Source organism: Saccostrea echinata, unplaced genomic scaffold, assembly GCF_033153115.1.
Source record: "Saccostrea echinata isolate AGI-Se365-2 ecotype Australia unplaced genomic scaffold, CSIRO_AGI_Sech_v1 ptg000008l, whole genome shotgun sequence".
NCBI classification, from domain to species: domain Eukaryota; kingdom Metazoa; phylum Mollusca; class Bivalvia; order Ostreida; family Ostreidae; genus Saccostrea; species Saccostrea echinata.
In genome coordinates this window covers 744,009-762,993 of record NW_026889757.1, presented here as the reverse complement: position 1 = coordinate 762,993, position 18,985 = coordinate 744,009, and the positions used below count along the sequence as shown (strand labels likewise).

The 18,985-nt window shown below is 37.1% G+C and overlaps 2 protein-coding genes across 2 annotated transcripts in view; both read right to left on the bottom strand.

Moving 5' to 3' along the window:
- The window catches only part of LOC133181124 (serine/threonine-protein phosphatase 6 regulatory ankyrin repeat subunit B-like), a 37,644-nt gene extending 33,308 nt beyond the window's left edge, over positions 1-4,336 (bottom strand). The window contains exons 1-3 of the mRNA XM_061315666.1: positions 4,051-4,336; positions 3,511-3,939; positions 2,400-2,726 (exon numbers count right to left, since the gene is read on the bottom strand). Of these exons, the coding sequence (XP_061171650.1) occupies positions 2,400-2,726; positions 3,511-3,939; positions 4,051-4,336 (1,042 nt within the window). The remainder of the gene's footprint in view (positions 1-2,399; positions 2,727-3,510; positions 3,940-4,050) is intronic.
- A 3,285-nt stretch (positions 4,337-7,621) lies between these two features.
- On the bottom strand, positions 7,622-8,080 carry LOC133181123 (uncharacterized protein F54H12.2-like). Its single transcript, XM_061315665.1, has one exon. The coding sequence runs from the start codon at positions 8,078-8,080 to the stop codon at positions 7,622-7,624; it is 459 nt and encodes a 152-aa protein (XP_061171649.1).
- Between the last annotated feature and the right edge of the window lie 10,905 nt (positions 8,081-18,985).

Here is an 18,985-nt window from a genome sequence, read left to right as displayed (position 1 = left end):
TTTAAGGCTGTTATGATGGTGAATATTTGCAGTATAATATCGTTATTACTTTTTCTTGTCTAACATGTACGTATTCAAATAATTACAAAAAAAGAATGTGAAATGCTCCCCCATACACGCCCGTAGACAGACTTAGAATTCATAAATCTTATATATATTAGACTGGCACAAGTGAATAATAAGGATTAATTAAAGATATTCTGGGTGAAATATGTCCTGTAACTGAGATTTGCTGGGGGATTGCATGTAATTTATCCCATTTTGTATAAATTGCGATGAAGAGTGGAAAATGACCACTTGTATGTGGTTAAGTTGAATTTCTCGTGAAATATTTTCTTAGTAAATAAAATTCATACTTGCCCCCAGCACTTTTTATATACCCAAGAATACGTTTAATTAATTTATGTAACAAGCCGTTCACAATAATTTTGTTTTTCACTTGTGCCGATGCGATTTTTGTGCAACATTTAAGAAAATTTATAAGTGTCCGTCACGTGATCAACACAGTCATGTGACATCACAAAAATGCTTTTTTATAATACCTTATTCAGCTCTCTTTACAACTTAACTGTGTATGTATACATAGATTACAAATTGAAATCAAAACATAGCTCAACATAAAATAGTATATACATGTATCTAATACATATTAAGCCTTCGGACATCCTTAACATAGCTGCGTACTTGTATAATTCAAAGAAAAATATCTGAAAATAATCAACATATATTCTAGATGTTTTGTTTATCCAAACTTGTTTAAGAAGAAGTGTACAACAGAATATATAGACATTAAAATGCAGCACACAGTTCCTTTTAGTATTGGAACTCTTCAACTCCAGGGAAAAAAGACAATAAAGTCTAAACTACGTTGCGTATGTCCTTAAGACAATAATTAGGAATAAACGCTGAAATGGCTTTCACGACGTCACTGTTTTTGGTTCTGTAAGCAATGCATGACGCTGAAGAATGACGCATGACTCGTTTGAGTATTCAAGACGTCCATGGACATTTTATTAAAAATCGTTGACAGAATATTAGAAGAAACATACCAGCAATCTAAACATCGTTATTTTTACCAAAATAATTCACCTGACCGGTATATACAAAATGTATGAAGCAATATGGCAAATTTAGAGGTACATGTATATGGCATCGAAAAAAAATAAACTTTGTAATAATTCCTAGACCAAATCAGATGGTCAATTTTTTTGAAATTTCACAATTTGGTGACTTTTTACAATAACTTTCATGTATTTGACTGAAATGGAAATCCCTAGGGCAGAAATACAAAAAATATGAGAAAAATGTGATAATTTGGAGCTTTTCCAACAAATTTCCATAGGGTCCAATAGTAAAATTTGACAACTTTTGAGATGGCCCCCTAAGAAATCGGGATGGTAAACATTTGATTTTTTTTTATCTTAAAATACTTAATATAATTGTAAAACTTCATTCAAGAAAATTTATTAAAATATCTAGGGTAGCAATAATTAGACTCGGCTTCGTTAAAACAAACATTGCATTTTCACTATATATTGAAGAGACCCGTCCTAGAACCAGAAACCCTGACCCTGGGGACATGGAATTCACAATTTTTTAAGTGGCCTCCTTCCTCATCATAACTTAATATGTACTTAATTCATCGGCTTATTTCCCATGCGCAGAGGAGAAGATTTAAAGTATTAATGCATTTTCACTATGTAATAATTAGAGTCCCGCAATAATACACCAGAACTCTTGACCCTGGAGCCATGAAATTCACAATTTTGGAAAAGGCACCCTTCCTCATCATAGTTTTGTACTTAATTTATCGGCTTAATACATTTTCACTATTATTCATTAGAGCCCCGCCCTAACACCAGACCCCCTGACCCAGGGGCCATGAAATTCACAATTTTAGAAGAGACACCCTACCTCATCAAAACTTTACATTAAGCTTGTTTCCTTAATACCTGAAACAGAGGAGATGAATTTCAAGTAAATAATCACTATATATTCAACTGAGCCCCGCTCTAGCACCAGAACCCCTATCCTGGGGCCATAAATTTCATAACTTCGGAAAGGGCTTAATGCTTATTACAATCATGCCAACAATTTGACTGCTTGATGTCCAGGAGTAAAGAAGAAGATTTTTAAAGATTGCATTAAATTTGGCGGTTTAAGCCCCACACCTTAGCCCCCCCCCCCCCCGGGAGGGGGGCAGGGACCAAGAATTTCACAATTTTTACTTTCTTCACCCATAGATGCTATATGCCAAAATTGGTTGAAATTGGTTCAGTGGTTCCATAGAAGAAGCTGAAAATGTTTAAATGTTAACGCACGACGAAAACAGATAGCAATAGGTCACCTAAGTAAACTCATGTGACCTTAAAATCTATATACATGTTACAGTTCTTTACCTGTCCTTTCTTGCGAAACAGCCATGGAAAGCGCTGTAATACCAGATTTACTGACATGATTAACTAGCGCTCCAGATTCCAAAAGAACTTTTGCTATTTCGTACTGCTTTCTCTTTAAAGCATTAGTTAGGGGGGATTCACATCCTTCTGGGCAACAATTCGGATCTGCACCCTTAGATATCAGATCAATCACATCTTTGCTTTTAAGTTTTTCAGCGTCTTTGACATAGGAATTCAATGGGCTGTACCCGTTTTTGTTAACAGCGTTGATATTGGATCCACAGTCCACAAGGGTAACTAAAAGTTCCATATTTCGGCCATCCGAACCTAAAATAATCATCATTTTAACAATGAATTTTATGGCCTTATTATTGAACACACCTGTTTTAACTTTTCTATATCATCTATATCATCAGGGGATGTTTCCTGATCCCACATCTGATGTTTTCAAAGGGTTCAGAATTTTGCCCCGTTTATATTTTATATTGTTTACAGGATTTATAAGATTAATCACAGTTCATTATTATCACCTTTTCCATTGATTACATATAAGAAGTTTTCATCCAACAATATATCATATCGATGATTGTTTATTTTCCATATTTTTTTCTGACCCAAACAACAAGAGAATGTGAATCTGATCTTTCAATGTTAGGAATGACGAGTAAATAATCAACCTCAGTAGTTATTACGGGTCTAGATAGGCGGGTCAACTGAGTGCACTTTTTTTTTTACCCCCGAGTTCTAAAAATAGACCTGTGGATGGGTCTAAAAATAGACCTGGATGGGTGTGTTTAGTGCACTTTTATCCCCCAGAGTTCTAAAAATAGACCAGGGATGGGTGTAAAAATAGCTACACCTGGGGGATCTAAAAATAGACCCAGAATTGATTCTAAAAATAGACCCAGAATTGATTCTAAAAATAGACCCAGAATTCATTCTAGAGTGTACAAAAAAACCAAAACAAAAAGGATTTTTGAAATATTTATATCATTTAAAGAACAATAATAACAAAAAAAAAAAAAACAAAAAAAAAACACAGATCACCTTCTTTGGATTTTTGCTTTCAGTTTATCATTTATATTGGTATTTTCAAGTTTTCTTTTGTTACTCACTGTGTTAAGAGTGTTTTGTACATCATATAACATCACACAAGGAGTGCTTTTTTGTTTCTGAGTCTTTTTTTCGTGAGTTTTCACTAAGTGTTGATCTTCAATACACTCATTTCTGAGGGGTGGTGAGTCTTTTCTTGTCTGGTAAGAACTTTTTTTCATGTTCTTTTCCATCATGTTGACTTGCCCTTCTAATTTGGATAATCTTTCTTGTATTAAACCCATGCCCGTGTCCTTACTTGTTTTTTTGAAATCCTCCAGTAAATTAGCAATGTCATTCATTTGACTCCTCAGGATCCTCATATCTGTTTTGGTCATGGATTCTGTAATGTGATGTATGTCCAAATCCATTCCAATGGGATCTTCTTTAAGGTCATTCACTATCCATTCCATATCTTCTTTGCTGATTAATTCTGGAAGATTCTCATCTGAAAAAAAACATCATGAAGATTTATCATTGCATGTATCCTATGTTTGCCTATTTTTTAAAAAAAAAATACTAATTCAAAGACAGATGGTATGTTATGTGTTTTACATACCTTTTTTCCTCATCTCTTCTTTGGGTTCATGAATGAGGTAGACCGCTAAATCCAATGCAATAGAATCTTTAACATCATTGACAATCCATTCCATATCTTCTTTGCTCATCAATTCTGGAAGAGTCTCAGATGAAATATCTTCTTTGGTGATGGGTTCAGGAATGTACTGATACATGTCCAAATTCATTCCAATGGGATCTTTAATCTCATTTATCATCCATTCAAAATCTTCCATGCTGATCAGTTCTGTAAGATTCTGCTCTGAAACATCATTAGGATTCATCATCATTGACTTGTGTGTCCTATATCTATTCTCTTTGCCAAAAAAAAAAGTATTCACTGAAAGACTGATGCTCTAACTGACTTCACTCTTGAGTTTATATACCTTTTTTAGTTAAGGGTCTCGTGCAAAAAGCACGAGATGAAATTCTTAAAACACCTGCACAGAGGGTCCTGTACCTAATCTTGGCTGGGTCTAAAAATAGATACACCTGTTGTGTGTATAAATACCCACGCTGGTCAGCTGTTAACTGTCATTCCTTAGCTAGCTGATTTACTAAGGACCAGAGACGATGGCTGAGGAATTCCACGAAGATTTATTTCTTATTCCCGGAATCGAACTAGTCTGTTACTACTCGGTAAGAAGAATTTCTGATGGGGAGGAATTGGTGAAATGCCCTATGATGCGAGTTCAGCTTAGTACCGACACAAAAGCAAGAAGAAGATATATTACCCCAGAGGAATTCCACGAAGATTTATTTCTTATTCCCGGAATCGAACTAGTCTCTTACTACTCTTTAAGAAGAATTTCTGATGGGGAGGAATTGGTGAGATGCCCTATGATGCGAGTTCAGCTTAGTACCGACACAAAAGCAAGAAGAAGATCTTTGACCCCATTTGGTAGGCCAGAGCAGACCAGATCATCATCGCCTCCACCCCCCGAACGCTGAGATGTTTTTTTGTCTTTTTTAATAAAATATAGACTTTCTCATTGGAAATAAAGTGTATACAAATTGTTTTTAAACCAATCGGATTCTATTCATCTTAAAAATTTTATCTTAAAAGGTCAGGATTGAAAAGAATCTTATATTCCCTATACAAGTCTATACATTTAGACGCTGAGATGTTTTGGTCTTTTTTATAAAAATCTAGACTTTCCCATTGGAAATAAAGTAGATACAAATTGTTTTTATAAGTTTCCGATGGTATTCATCTCAAAATTTTCATCATCAAAGGTCAGGATTGAAAAAAATCTTATATACTCTATACAAGTCTATACAGTGATTTTCTGAAAATGGCTGACCTTTGACCTCCCTTGTGTTTATGTTTAGACCGACGCTAAGTTTATTTCTACACTTGTATGAATTCTTTTGATTTAAAAACCCTCTCGACACTTTTCCTTAGGTTCGATCTTAGGATAGACATTAAGTTTTCTTGGTGTCACACTTTTAAAAGTCTAAAACTCCTTATTTTAGGTATTCAGGTCAGTCAAGGTTAGGCCTTCGGTTCGGCATGAATCAGTCTGTTCTAAACAACGCAGAAATGTCATGTATGAAAAATACTGTGAAATCATCCTCAAAACTTACCTTCGTTCTTTCACTAGAAGGTTTGAATGGATATATCATTCCATAATATGTTATTTAATCCAATGTATGTATTCACAAACACAAAATAACACAAATTTGAATTCTCCATGATTTTTTGAGCTCTGTTTCATCCGGGCTTTTAGGGTGCTCTCTTTTCGGGTCGCGCTGTGTGTATAAATACCGACGCTCGTCAGCTGTTAACTGTCATTCGTTACTAGCTTATTCCAGCGACACTTACGATGGCTTCCCTGTTCCATGAGAACATTTGGATTGAACGGGGCGTAGAAGTAATTTTACAGATGGTAGTGAGGGACCAGAGAACGGGAGAAGAGTTTGCTGTCCTCAACATGGGAAGAGTCAGAGTGGGTGATGTTGCCAGCTTTTCCAGCCGGAGATCCAGACACACTCCATATTCCAGGCACAGTCCCTACAGGAGACCAACACCAGCAGATTACCCTGACCCAATATACCATCCGCGGCCGGAAGAGGAAGGACGAAACTTTCACCTACCAGATTCTCCAGAATCCCCCCCTTCGTCACCAGCAGCAGGGGTAAGAATCCAGCAGCTCCTCAACGCTGCAGTTCCACCATCACCACAGCCGCAGGACCGGGCCGTGTTCCAGGGTTGTATCCCCGGGTGGGGGATACAAGCACCCGTAGCGGAGGGGTATTGTGTGCTCTGCTTATGTGACGGTGAACAAAGTAATTTCTTCTGCGGCCGATGCCTGCAGAGGCCTGCGTGTTATCTCTGTGCAGCGCGACTAATCGACAGAGGAGAAGGCTGTCCCCTCTGCCGGTATGGCTGCCCAGAGCCAGCCCCTGTGCCTGCGCCCCCCACATCACCACCTCCACCATCACCGAGGAGACCTCTCTCCCAGAGGAGAGAGTTTGGGGAGTACAGCCGCCAGGCTGAGAGAGGGATTTCAACAGGCCGAGGGCGAGGCCGACGTCCCAGGGAGTAAACCCTGTAGAAAAAAAAAACAACAACGGTCCTTTTAAGGACCAACCAGGGAGTAAACCCTATAAAAAAAAATCAACCAACGGCCCTTTTAAGGGCCACTTTAATGATTCGAAAAGATACCTTTTTTGATACACAGTTGGTTATTAAAGAAACGTCTCATAAAAAAAACACTCAAGGGGTCACGGTTGTTTTAAAAAATTAAAATTAAATTAATTTTATTAACATTAATTTTTTTAAAAAAAAAAAGAAATAAGAATTTTTTTTTTAATTTTTTTTTTTATTTTATGAATATAGAACTCTTATTTTTTTTTTTGAAAGATATTTATGAACACCTAATGATTTTTTATTTATCACATAAAACACTTATAATAAAACAGCAAGTCAGTTAGAAAAAAAGGCTACTCATTGTGACGTCATCAGTCCCTCTAGAAAGAATAACAACAAGTATATATTTTTCTTTTTGTTTATTTGTGAGAACAACAACAAACAACAATAATAACAACAATAACACAATTTTTTTTTTACAATACATTTTGATAGAAACATTGACAAGTTTGTCCATGACCTGTTGGTCTTTTATGATAAGTGTCTTTAAACCATTGAGCTACATAATGATCTCTTTGTAAAGCTGTAGGATGGTCAAAGGGAAATAACCATTCATCTGCTTTGATTTTCTTCATATGTCTTTGATGTAAATAATATACACAATATTGTCCACACACATCGGTATTCCAATCTTGATATCGATACGGATTATAAATCCATTGATGACCATGACGCTGAATAAAATCTTGAATTTCTTTTTGTAAGGGAGGAAATCCATAAGAATCAAAATATTCTACCACTGGACTGCTTACATATAAACACACCCAATGTTCTCCAGGTTGATCTTGAGGATCTGTGTTGACTACAATGGCTTTTTCTCCAAATTTTAATTGATCTGGTAATAAATCTAAAGGATACACTCCACCAAACGAACTCTTTAATTCTCTAGATAACACTTCTCTCAACTGTCCTGTATCCATTAGTAATCAATGCTCACTTCTCTCTGTTTGTTGATTTCTAAGAGGTTATCAAATTCTGCATACACCACACAATTTAAAGTGGTAGCCGTATTGTTAGTAAATTGGACTTCTACTCTTAAATTTCCTGTTTCTATGAGATGGAATTTATCCGATTGGGCTTCTTGATCTTTCGTGAAATCCCAGCCCCATAAAGTGTATCCGTTTTTATACTCTTCTAAGGTAATGTCCGGAGCCCAATCTTCTCCTAATTTTCCCAAAGCTTGATACATACTCAGATAAGATCTCAGATATAAATCTTCATTAAAATTAGGTTCGAAACAACGAGTCATCATGGTCTCTCCATTGATACTAACATCTAATTTTTTAATCCCAAAATTTTGAAAATTAAAGGGATTTTTAGTTTTATCTCCATTAAAAGCCGCATTCTCCACAAACCCTAAAATAAGCCTTTTTGGCATCTGGCCTTGAAACAGATGATCCGTAATCTTAGATTGAGTTCCTGTAGGTATGGTAAAACTTTTGACTTCCACTCTTATGGATATTTGGCTCTGTGAGTATTCAAAGTTTGATTGATCTGATTCATTAAAGTAGGGGAAGGTTTCACTTTTCTCACCCACAAGACCATACTTAATATTTTGACTTTTCCCGTATTGGCTTGAGCCGTCATCATGTAGAAATCAGGTCTAGCTCGATTAAATCTCAAACGGACGTCCACTCCGTTCGGTAGAAATCGATCTTGTTGAAACAAATCCAGATGTAAACGATCCAACAAAGTAATTTTCTTACTAGCATCTATGGCTTCATGACGTTTTCTGTATCCTTCGTTTTTAGAATTGGCTGGGTATGCTGGGATGATGGGTTTGTTAATGGTCACATTATTAGAAACTGCAGCAAAGGTCTGATTATCAGCCACCCCCAGATCTGCTAGCCCCCTTTCGTCCATGTGTCCTGCCGTATCTTTTTCCCATAAACTACAAGCTTTCATTTGTGTGGCTAAAGTTCTGGGTTTGTAAGACAGTAATTTCTCCAGATAAGCTTTGTAAGGATAAGTATCGGTCCCTGGAGTGATTATTTTTCCATTGACATTGACATCAATTTCCGTAAACAAGGAATGTAAGATATTATTCACTGGGGCTGTTTTAGCAGGATCTCCAGCCAGATCACTTCCATCATTTTGGACAAATTGACATACCATTTGAAGATAAGTTTGAGATAAATCTAGATATTGATCTCCTTGTCCTTTGATTTCAAATTCGATCGGAGCTGTCTCGGAATCTAAAGTACTAGAAATAGGGTAATATTCTTCCCATTTGGACTCTTCTAAAGCAATATTAGTGGGAGGGACTTGGAACAATTGTAAATTGTCCATCCCACAGGCACAGGAATCGGGTTGTAACATGATGTCTGTCTACCAAGATTGATTTTTCACAAATGAAACTCTTTTCCCTCACACTCCTCTATTTATAGTCTCTCTCAGTCAAAGACTTCTAAAGACCGTGTTTTCTTCTTCACTGGGGCTGTTAATGGTACATTACCTCCTTGATTTTTTCTTTTTCTCTTAGGACCTCCTCTAGCCAACAAAACTCTTTCTGTCTGTTTTCTTTTTCTTTTCTTACTATCTCCTAGATTCATTTTTTGTTTCACCATTCCCGAAGTATTTTTCAGGGCTTGTATTCCGTGAGTTTTGATAGCGTCTTTTAAAGATCTCTTATTTTCTAACACATCTAACCCCGTTCTAGCAGCAGCGGTCAAGGCATGTTTAGCTCCCGTTTTCAGTAAATCCGTAAAAAATCCTTCCCCTCTTTGATGGTTTTTTGGGGGTGAATAATAATAAGCTGGTGGTGGTGGGGGTGGGGGTGGTTGCTGTTGACCCCCTCCTAATATTCCACCTAATAGATTACTGACTAGTGGAGCTGCTAATTTTAACACCGGAGCTAAAAGACCAAACCCATGTCCTTTTTGTCTTAATAAACCTTTATGATAAGTCCATCCGTGTCCTCTCTGTCTTAATATTCCTGGATGATACTGCATGGTGATCACTGTTCTTAAAAACTGACTTTTCTGCACTCTGAGGACTTCCTTTTATACCCCCTTTTTTTTTTTTTAGGGCTGAATACAATATAGACAGCATATCAGACAAACCATGACTCCCAATAAGATGTAACAAAAAAGCTGTACACTCATCTCAGTACACTTTTCTAAAATGAAGTTTGACTAGAGTTTTTCCACTTAAAAAGGGCATGGGTTTTCCTAAAGGTGTCATGATGTGTATCTCAATGGTATCAAAATGTTTTTTACTCAAAGGTAGATATTCCGCACGGATGGGTTCCCATTTACATTGATTGTCTTTGTGTTCAAATTGACAAGGGACCACTCTTAATAATTTCAAGGCATTCGATCCTACGGTCTGGGGTTGAATCAGATCACAATACACATACATGGATTTTAAATTTCGATATAAATCTACAGTGTCTGGAGCCAGATAACTGATGTTAATCCATTTGGTCGTGTCTTCTGTCCAATTTTCCGGGACTAATTTAGAATCATGAAATCCTAATTTATAAGCCAGACTTAAGTGAAAACGTAGAAAGATGGGAATTTGACGTAAATGAGTGACATAATTCACTCGATTGAAATCCTTCCGATAATTAAATTTCATCTCAATTTTTGAGGGTTTTTCTTCTTCTTCTTTCAGGTCTTGTATCACTGTCTTTAAGCTCTGTTTTAAATTTCCATACACATCATCATCGTCATCACTTCCTTGATCTGTGGGGTTTTTTTTCTCGGTCCATTTGTGATACTTTTTCCAGATTTTTTTCATGGTCTGTACTAAACCTTCATTGATTTCTGCCAGGATAGCTGTAGGGTTGGGATAAGGTCCCGGTCTAAATCGAAGTCGATACAAATTCAATTTCTCTTTAGGATCATAAGTACCGATTAACCAATAAGCTTTACTCCAATCTACTAAAAGCTGGGTTTGTTGAAAATTAATGGGAGTACTTTTCAATAATTGAAACCGTCCCCACTGGTACTTATCGGGATCCTCGAGATCCAGTTTCTCTGATGGTGAAACGCCTTTAAAAAAAGGTGGAACTTTTTCCACTATACACACTTCGATATAAGATTCATCCTGACTTATATTTTCTATACTACAAGGGTAGATCATTTCGGTTAATGCTACTTCCCATTGACCATCCGTTAAATCCACAGATTGTGGTAATAAAGTTTTAAATTGAGCGGTCGTATTCCCCGGAAAAGATTGCATGGAGCTATCACTGGGTAATGTCATGTAAAAACCACTGTTCTCAGCCATGTTCAGTAAGAGACTGAGAGATATTTACTTCTGACCTTTCTATTTATAACAAACAATATTTCTTTTTGTTTTAAACAAATTTTTTATTTTTGATATATTTACACATCTGTCATGGAAATCACTTTTTGAAACACCTCAGCTTCGTCTTCCTGTTCCATCTGGTCTTTAATCTTTGAAAAAGGAATGCGACAGTACAGGTAGTTTATACGGCCGTAATGGATTGGAATCCCCAGTTGATCTTTTTTCTGCTTCCGGTGGAATAAATCACGAAGACAGTCTTCTAAATTCCACCACCAGTTACTTTCTTCCAGAACAAAGGGAGTCTGAAGATTACCATGACCTGTGATCGCCCATTTGTATTCATAATAGCAGTCCTTCATTCTCACCCTCACTTTAGAAGCTTTAGGATGTAAGAATTTCACTCTTTTTTCCATCCACACATCATGAATAGAATGTCCTGGATGGGTTTCAAAGAAATCCAGGATGGCTCCTACTTTAGTTTTCATCCAGGGTCCCTCCTTGTCAATACATCCAAATAAACTCTGACAAGACCAACGATACTCCATCCCTAACTATTGTTATGCTCTCTCTTAAAGAATGACAGATTTTTTTGTTTTTTTAACAAAATATCCCTTTATTTATACCCTTTGTGTATCTAATTTTAGACTCCCTAACTCCCCTCGTACTTAGCACGAGATCTAATTCTTAAAACACCTGCAGAAGAAGAAGAAGAAGGATACTAATTTTAGACCCTTTTTTTTTTGGTTACTATAATTAGAGCACGAGATCTGATTCTTAAAACACCTGTAAAAAAAACTTTTTTTTATGGCTAAGTCAAGCTACTCATTGTGACGTCATACTCATTGTGAGGTCATAGAAAGAAAAAGAATAAGAGATTTGTGTTTCTATCATTTTTATTCATAACAAGAACAAATAATTTCAAACATCATTCAGAATAACAAACATATTTATTCATAACAATAACAAACATTCAAAAAAACTAGGTTACTGTTTGTGTATTTGTAGTCTTTTTAGGGGTATGATGCATCATCGTAGGACTAGGCATAATGTATCCTACGGAAGAACTCACACAGACCATCCAATATTCTCGATTAGTATCATGTAAAGCTAACATGACCACACTGGTAATGATAAGAGATACACAAATGAATAATTGGGCAAAATAAACAATTTCTTCTCGAGGCACTTTCTCTCCACAAAATTTCCAATGAGGAGTTATTGAATGAGATCCGTTTGGGGAATCCATGAATCGAAACTAGGAGGATATCCTTTCCACCGCACTTTGACTTCTTGAATGATTTTTTTCCCTACACGTCGCTTTTTATACCCCAAGATTTCTTCTACTTCGTACACATCATCTTTTTTATTAATCTGTTGTAATTCTTTCTCGTAAAAAGTGCCTTCTAATTCCTCACCATGATCATCTTGGATTTTATACACATAAGGATATCTTCCAGGCACTCTTTTAGAAATGGTAAACAATTCCGTAGTCCAATTGGGTAAATATCCTTTTTCAAAAGTGCGTTTAGCTTTACTAATGCGGACCCGATCTCCTTGTTTAAATTGAGGTTTTTTAGAGAATGTTTGAGATTTTTCCCCATATAAAGTTTTCCAGACTTTTAATACATTAGAAGCATTCACTTGAGCTGGTGCTCTTTTAATACTTCGATGATAAGAATGATTGTAAGCATATACTAAATCCGGTAAGACGTCTACATACCGTCTGGTTTTATGACGAGTGAAATAACGCCACATGCGTGCTTTGAGGGTTCTTTGAAATCGTTCCACGATACTGGCTTTAGTGTCCGTATTACGAGTGGTAAAAAAATGAATGGATTTAAAAGCTTGTAAGAATTCTTTATTGGTAAATTCTTTGCCTTGATCAGATTGAATGCGGATGGGACGTCGTCCGTCTTGTTGAAAAATCTCTCGTAATCCTCGAATCATTTCCTTTCCCGTTTTCTGTTTTAAAGGCACCACCCAGGCATATTTAGATAAGACGTCAATGGCACACAATAAAAACGTATATCCGTCATTGTGTTTCTTTAAACTGGACACATCTGCTAAATCTAATTGCCATTGTTCGTCTATATCGGTCACTCTAGTTTGTTGTCTCCGGAATTTTCTTTGAATGGGTTTATGTAAAGTATAAGTATCTTGTTCTTTTAACCATTCTCGAATCCTTTTCAAGGAAATCTTATGTCCCAGACTTCTGACCTGACGATACAAAGCTTGTATTCCTCCGTACCCTCTTTTAGGATCATAATAAATCTCTTTTAAAATGTCTTCCACTGGTTTCTTTTTCATATCTTATTTAGGTAATTGAAGCCAATTTTCCTCGATCTGTTCTAATCTCTTTTTAGGTAAACTTGGACTGAATTTAGATTTTTTGATGGCCTTCGCTAAATTTAACAGAGGTCTAAGAGTGGATTTTTTTATTCCTCTATCTCCTACAGGTCTACTAATAGGGGTCAAAAATGAAGAAGCATCTTTAAATCCACTATCACCCTCGTCCTCACTATCACTGAAGATACTTTTAGGAGTACTGATTTTTCCAGGTTTCTGCATGGCTTTTATAAGGTTTCCATTACTCAGGTATTCCAGAGGAGTACGGGACTCTTTTAAAGCTTGAGCAAATTGTTCTAATCCTGTAGGAACCGGATGATTTTTACGAGACTGAGATCTCATACTATCAGCCATTAAATCCACAATGTTAGAATTGGCAACTTTTTGACCTCGATAACTAATTTCACCTTCTTTATTCCAAGTTAACACTTTAGGGTTTTTCTTTAAATGATTTAATAATAATCCAGCTTTTCTTTTCATTTTTTTATTGACGGTTTCAAGAATTTCATCTTCAATCTCAGCTGGGGCTGCTGGTGATCCTGTTGCTGCTGCTGCTGGGGCAGGTGGAACTGGTCCTGCTGCTGGAGCTGCTGCTGCTGGAGCTCCTGCTGCTGCTGCTGCTGGTGGTTGAGCTGATGGTTGAGCTAATGGAGTTTTTGTAGGTTGTTGTCTAGCTTTTTCTAAATAATTTCTATAGCGATGAAGTTCTTGACCATATAAAGCGACTTTTTCTTCTGGGGTTAAATCTTCACGTCTTGTAATGTCCTCTAATTCCTGACCTAAACTGAGAGTAGTTTGAAATTCGGGAGGTTTCGGTAATTTTCCTTTAAGTTCATTCAATAAGACTTCAGGAACTAATACCATTTTACGACTCATTTTCCCCCTAGGAGAGATGCTGCTCCTATAAGTAAAGGACCGAGTAAAAGAGGGAAGAGGCCTCCTTTTTGCTGGACTAACAAAGCTCGTCTTTTCTGAATAGATTGAGGTTGAATTAGTCTCCTTAAGATGTGTTTCTTTGGAGCTAGTTTTCGTTTCTGAACCGAACTGAGAGGTAACACTCCTTTTAATAGGTTGTAGACAATCTCACAAATCTTCAGAATACAATCTCCAGAACAATGTTTTAAAATACTTTTCTTTAAGGGTGAAGAATAATGAGGATTAAATAACACTCTTAAAAGAGGCCCATGAGATTTTAATCTTGTAGAACAACAACTCTTCTTCTTCTTCTTCTTCTTAGCCATCCTTTTCAAATAATGAAGAGGTGTCCCTCACTGTGTCCTCCTTTTATACTCTTTTTAAGGAGGAGGAGCATACATGCCATGTTTGTCTTTCTCATGTTTATCTCTATTTTTTTCGGTGACATAGATTTTGGAACAATATCGGCATTTATATCTCATTCCTTTTGGAAGTTTAGGTGTAGAAGCAGATAAAGGTTGAAAGCGGGCTATTTTAGGAGTCTGTATGGGTAGTTTAATTCCAGGAGAAGGAATTCCTACATTAACTTGAGGAAATAAATCCGGGGCTCTTTGACTGCCTATGGGTGCCATAGCACGACCCATTCTCATTTCAGCTTGTTTTTTTAATAACTCCCCAATAGTTTTTTGTCTTTGTTCTTTATAATACTGATTGATTTCGTTTTTTAAACTTTCAGGCATAGCTTTACGTTGAGCTGGAGTTTTTGGAGTCGTTTTTTTCTTTCTAACACCAGTAGGGGTTTTTCTTTGAGCAGCAGTTTTTCTCTTTTGAGTAGGTTTTTTCTTCTTCTTTCTGCTTTTTTGAGCCACTCCTCCTACTCGGACCATCCAGTCGGGAAACACTCTTTGATTCTTATTATTGACTCTTACCACTACACTTTTCAAACGACGAGCACGTCGTTTTTTAGGGGTATTCCATTTAAATAAATGACGAATGATGACTCCTCCTAAAAATCCTGCTCCGCCACGTTTTAAAATAGCTTTTTTTCTGTCTTCCTCAGTAGCTGATTTATCAGCGATGATACCTAAATCTTGACGATGATGATCAATAAATCTCTGAGTCTGTTTATTAATGGGTAAGACTCCTTTCATTAAATTTCGAGCTCCCATAGCAAACCAATTCAATAAGGCTTTACGCCCTAATTCAATTAAATGAGCTCGCTTAGCAGGATCTTTTTCCCGCTGTAAACGTCTTAAAGTTTTCACTAATTTACTCTTGGCTGATGGTGCCATGATCAGAGTTGAATGATAAATGACAAGGATGAGGATGATACATTTTTATTTATACTCTTGAGGCATGTGTATAGTTAACAAATCAAACAATCGACTTCTCAATCTGTATTCGTCTGGGGTGTGTGGACCTAAATCCACCAAGAGATACCCATGAGGAACATTGGTAGCTTCTTGATAAGCGGACATCAAATGAGGTAGAGCTAACTGACGACTCAAGACACTGATTTGAGATTTGTCTCGGGGATTTTTAAACAAGACTAAATAATGAGCATTCAAACTAATGGTGCGATGTGATGCTGCCCTATCAAATAAATTCTGAGTGATGTAAATCACACTAGTATTCCGATGATGAGCTTTACGGGTAAACCAATCCACGATCGATTCAATGGCTTTTCCTCCCATCATGTCGTCAAAAATGAGTAAGTGAGGAATACTTAAATTGGCCACTAATTTCTCATCGTCTTCGGGAATATTTCGAATGAAGGAGACCCGATCTGTTAAAGAAGTGTAAGCAGGTTGCCATTCCCGATAACACCACACAATTTTTTGTGGAAGGGGGGTAATCCAATGTAAATTTTCTATTAATTTCTTGACAAATTCCGTTTTGCCTGATTTAGAAGGTCCTGCTACCACCATGGTAAATTCATGTTTTAAAAGAAAAGAGGGGAGAGGTGTCTCCTCAGGTTGCATGATGACAAATGAAGACAAAGGTAGTTTCAATGCTTTATTTATAGTTAATAACTATCATTTTTAATAACCATAAGGTAAAGTGTTATAATTTTTCAAGATCTGTCTCTTGTCATAGACAATTCTATACTTTTTATCTAAAGGTACTGTCTTGACTTGATGATCTCGGGTCCTCTGTATTTTATAAGGATAAGACACTGTGACTTCATCCATTTCTTTCTTGAGCATTTTTTCTAAAGTCTCTAAGGATACGATATTAGAAGCCCGATAATTGAGTGTTATTATTGTTGTTTGTTGTTGCTCTCACAAATAAACAAAAAGAAAAATATATACTTGTTGTTATTCTTTCTAGAGGGACTGATGACGTCACAATGAGTAGCCTTTTTTTTCTAACTGACTTGCTGTTTTATTATAAGTGTTTTATGTGATAAATAAAAAATCATTAGGTGTTCAAAAGTATCTTTCATAAAAAAAAATAAGAGTTCTATATTCATAAAATAAAAAAAAAATTAAAAAAAAAAATTCTTATTTCTTTTTTTTTTTTTTTAAAAATTAATGTTAATAAAATTAATTTAATTTTAATTTTTTAAAACAACCGTGACCCCTTGAGTGTTTTTTTTATGAGACGTTTCTTTAATAACCAACTGTGTATCAAAAAAGGTATCTTTTCGAATCATTAAAGTGGCCCTTAAAAGGGCCGTTGGTTGATTTTTTTTTATAGGGTTTACTCCCTGGTTGGTCCTTAAAAGGACCGTTGTTGTTTTTTTTTTCTACAGGGTTTACTCCCTGGGACGTCGGCCTCGCCCTCGGCCTGTTGAAATCCCTCTCTCAGCCTGGCGGCTGTACTCCCCAAACTCTCTCCTCTGGGAGAGAGGTCTCCTCGGTGGTGGTGGAGGTGGTGATGTGGGGGGCGCAGGCACAGGGGCTGGCTCTGGGCAGCCATACCGGCAGAGGGGACAGCCTTCTCCTCTGTCGATTAGTCGCGCTGCACAGAGATAACACGCAGGCCTTTGCAGGCATCGGCCGCAGAAGAAATTACTTTGTTCACCGTCACATAAGCAGAGCACACAATACCCCTCCGCTACGGGTGCTTGTATCCCCCACCCGGGGATACAACCCTGGAACACGGCCCGGTCCTGCGGCTGTGGTGATGGTGGAACTGCAGCGTTGAGGAGCTGCTGGATTCTTACCCCTGCTGCTGGTGACGAAGGGGGGGGGGATTCTGGAGAATCTGGTAGGTGAAAGTTTCGTCCTTCCTCTTCCGGCCGCGGATGGTATATTGGGTCAGGGTAATCTGCTGGTGTTGGTCTCCTGTAGGGACTGTGCCTGGAATATGGAGTGTGTCTGGATCTCCGGCTGGAAAAGCTGGCAACATCACCCACTCTGACTCTTCCCATGTTGAGGACAGCAAACTCTTCTCCCGTTCTCTGGTCCCTCACTACCATCTGTAAAATTACTTCTACGCCCCGTTCAATCCAAATGTTCTCATGGAACAGGGAAGCCATCGTAAGTGTCGCTGGAATAAGCTAGTAACGAATGACAGTTAACAGCTGACGAGCGTCGGTATTTATACACACAGCGCGACCCGAAAAGAGAGCACCCTAAAAGCCCGGATGAAACAGAGCTCAAAAAATCATGGAGAATTCAAATTTGTGTTATTTTGTGTTTGTGAATACATACATTGGATTAAATAACATATTATGGAATGATATATCCATTCAAACCTTCTAGTGAAAGAACGAAGGTAAGTTTTGAGGATGATTTCACAGTATTTTTCATACATGACATTTCTGCGTTGTTTAGAACAGACTGATTCATGCCGAACCGAAGGCCTAACCTTGACTGACCTGAATACCTAAAATAAGGAGTTTTAGACTTTTAAAAGTGTGACACCAAGAAAACTTAATGTCTATCCTAAGATCGAACCTAAGGAAAAGTGTCGAGAGGGTTTTTAAATCAAAAGAATTCATACAAGTGTAGAAATAAACTTAGCGTCGGTCTAAACATAAACACAAGGGAGGTCAAAGGTCAGCCATTTTCAGAAAATCACTGTATAGACTTGTATAGAGTATATAAGATTTTTTTCAATCCTGACCTTTGATGATGAAAATTTTGAGATGAATACCATCGGAAACTTATAAAAACAATTTGTATCTACTTTATTTCCAATGGGAAAGTCTAGATTTTTATAAAAAAGACCAAAACATCTCAGCGTCTAAATGTATAGACTTGTATAGGGAATATAAGATTCTTTTCAATCCTGACCTTTTAAGATAAAATTTTTAAGATGAATAGAATCCGATTGGTTTAAAAACAATTTGTATACACTTTATTTCCAATGAGAAAGTCTATATTTTATTAAAAAAGACAAAAAAACATCTCAGCGTTCGGGGGGTGGAGGCGATGATGATCTGGTCTGCTCTGGCCTACCAAATGGGGTCAAAGATCTTCTTCTTGCTTTTGTGTCGGTACTAAGCTGAACTCGCATCATAGGGCATCTCACCAATTCCTCCCCATCAGAAATTCTTCTTAAAGAGTAGTAAGAGACTAGTTCGATTCCGGGAATAAGAAATAAATCTTCGTGGAATTCCTCTGGGGTAATATATCTTCTTCTTGCTTTTGTGTCGGTACTAAGCTGAACTCGCATCATAGGGCATTTCACCAATTCCTCCCCATCAGAAATTCTTCTTACCGAGTAGTAACAGACTAGTTCGATTCCGGGAATAAGAAATAAATCTTCGTGGAATTCCTCAGCCATCGTCTCTGGTCCTTAGTAAATCAGCTAGCTA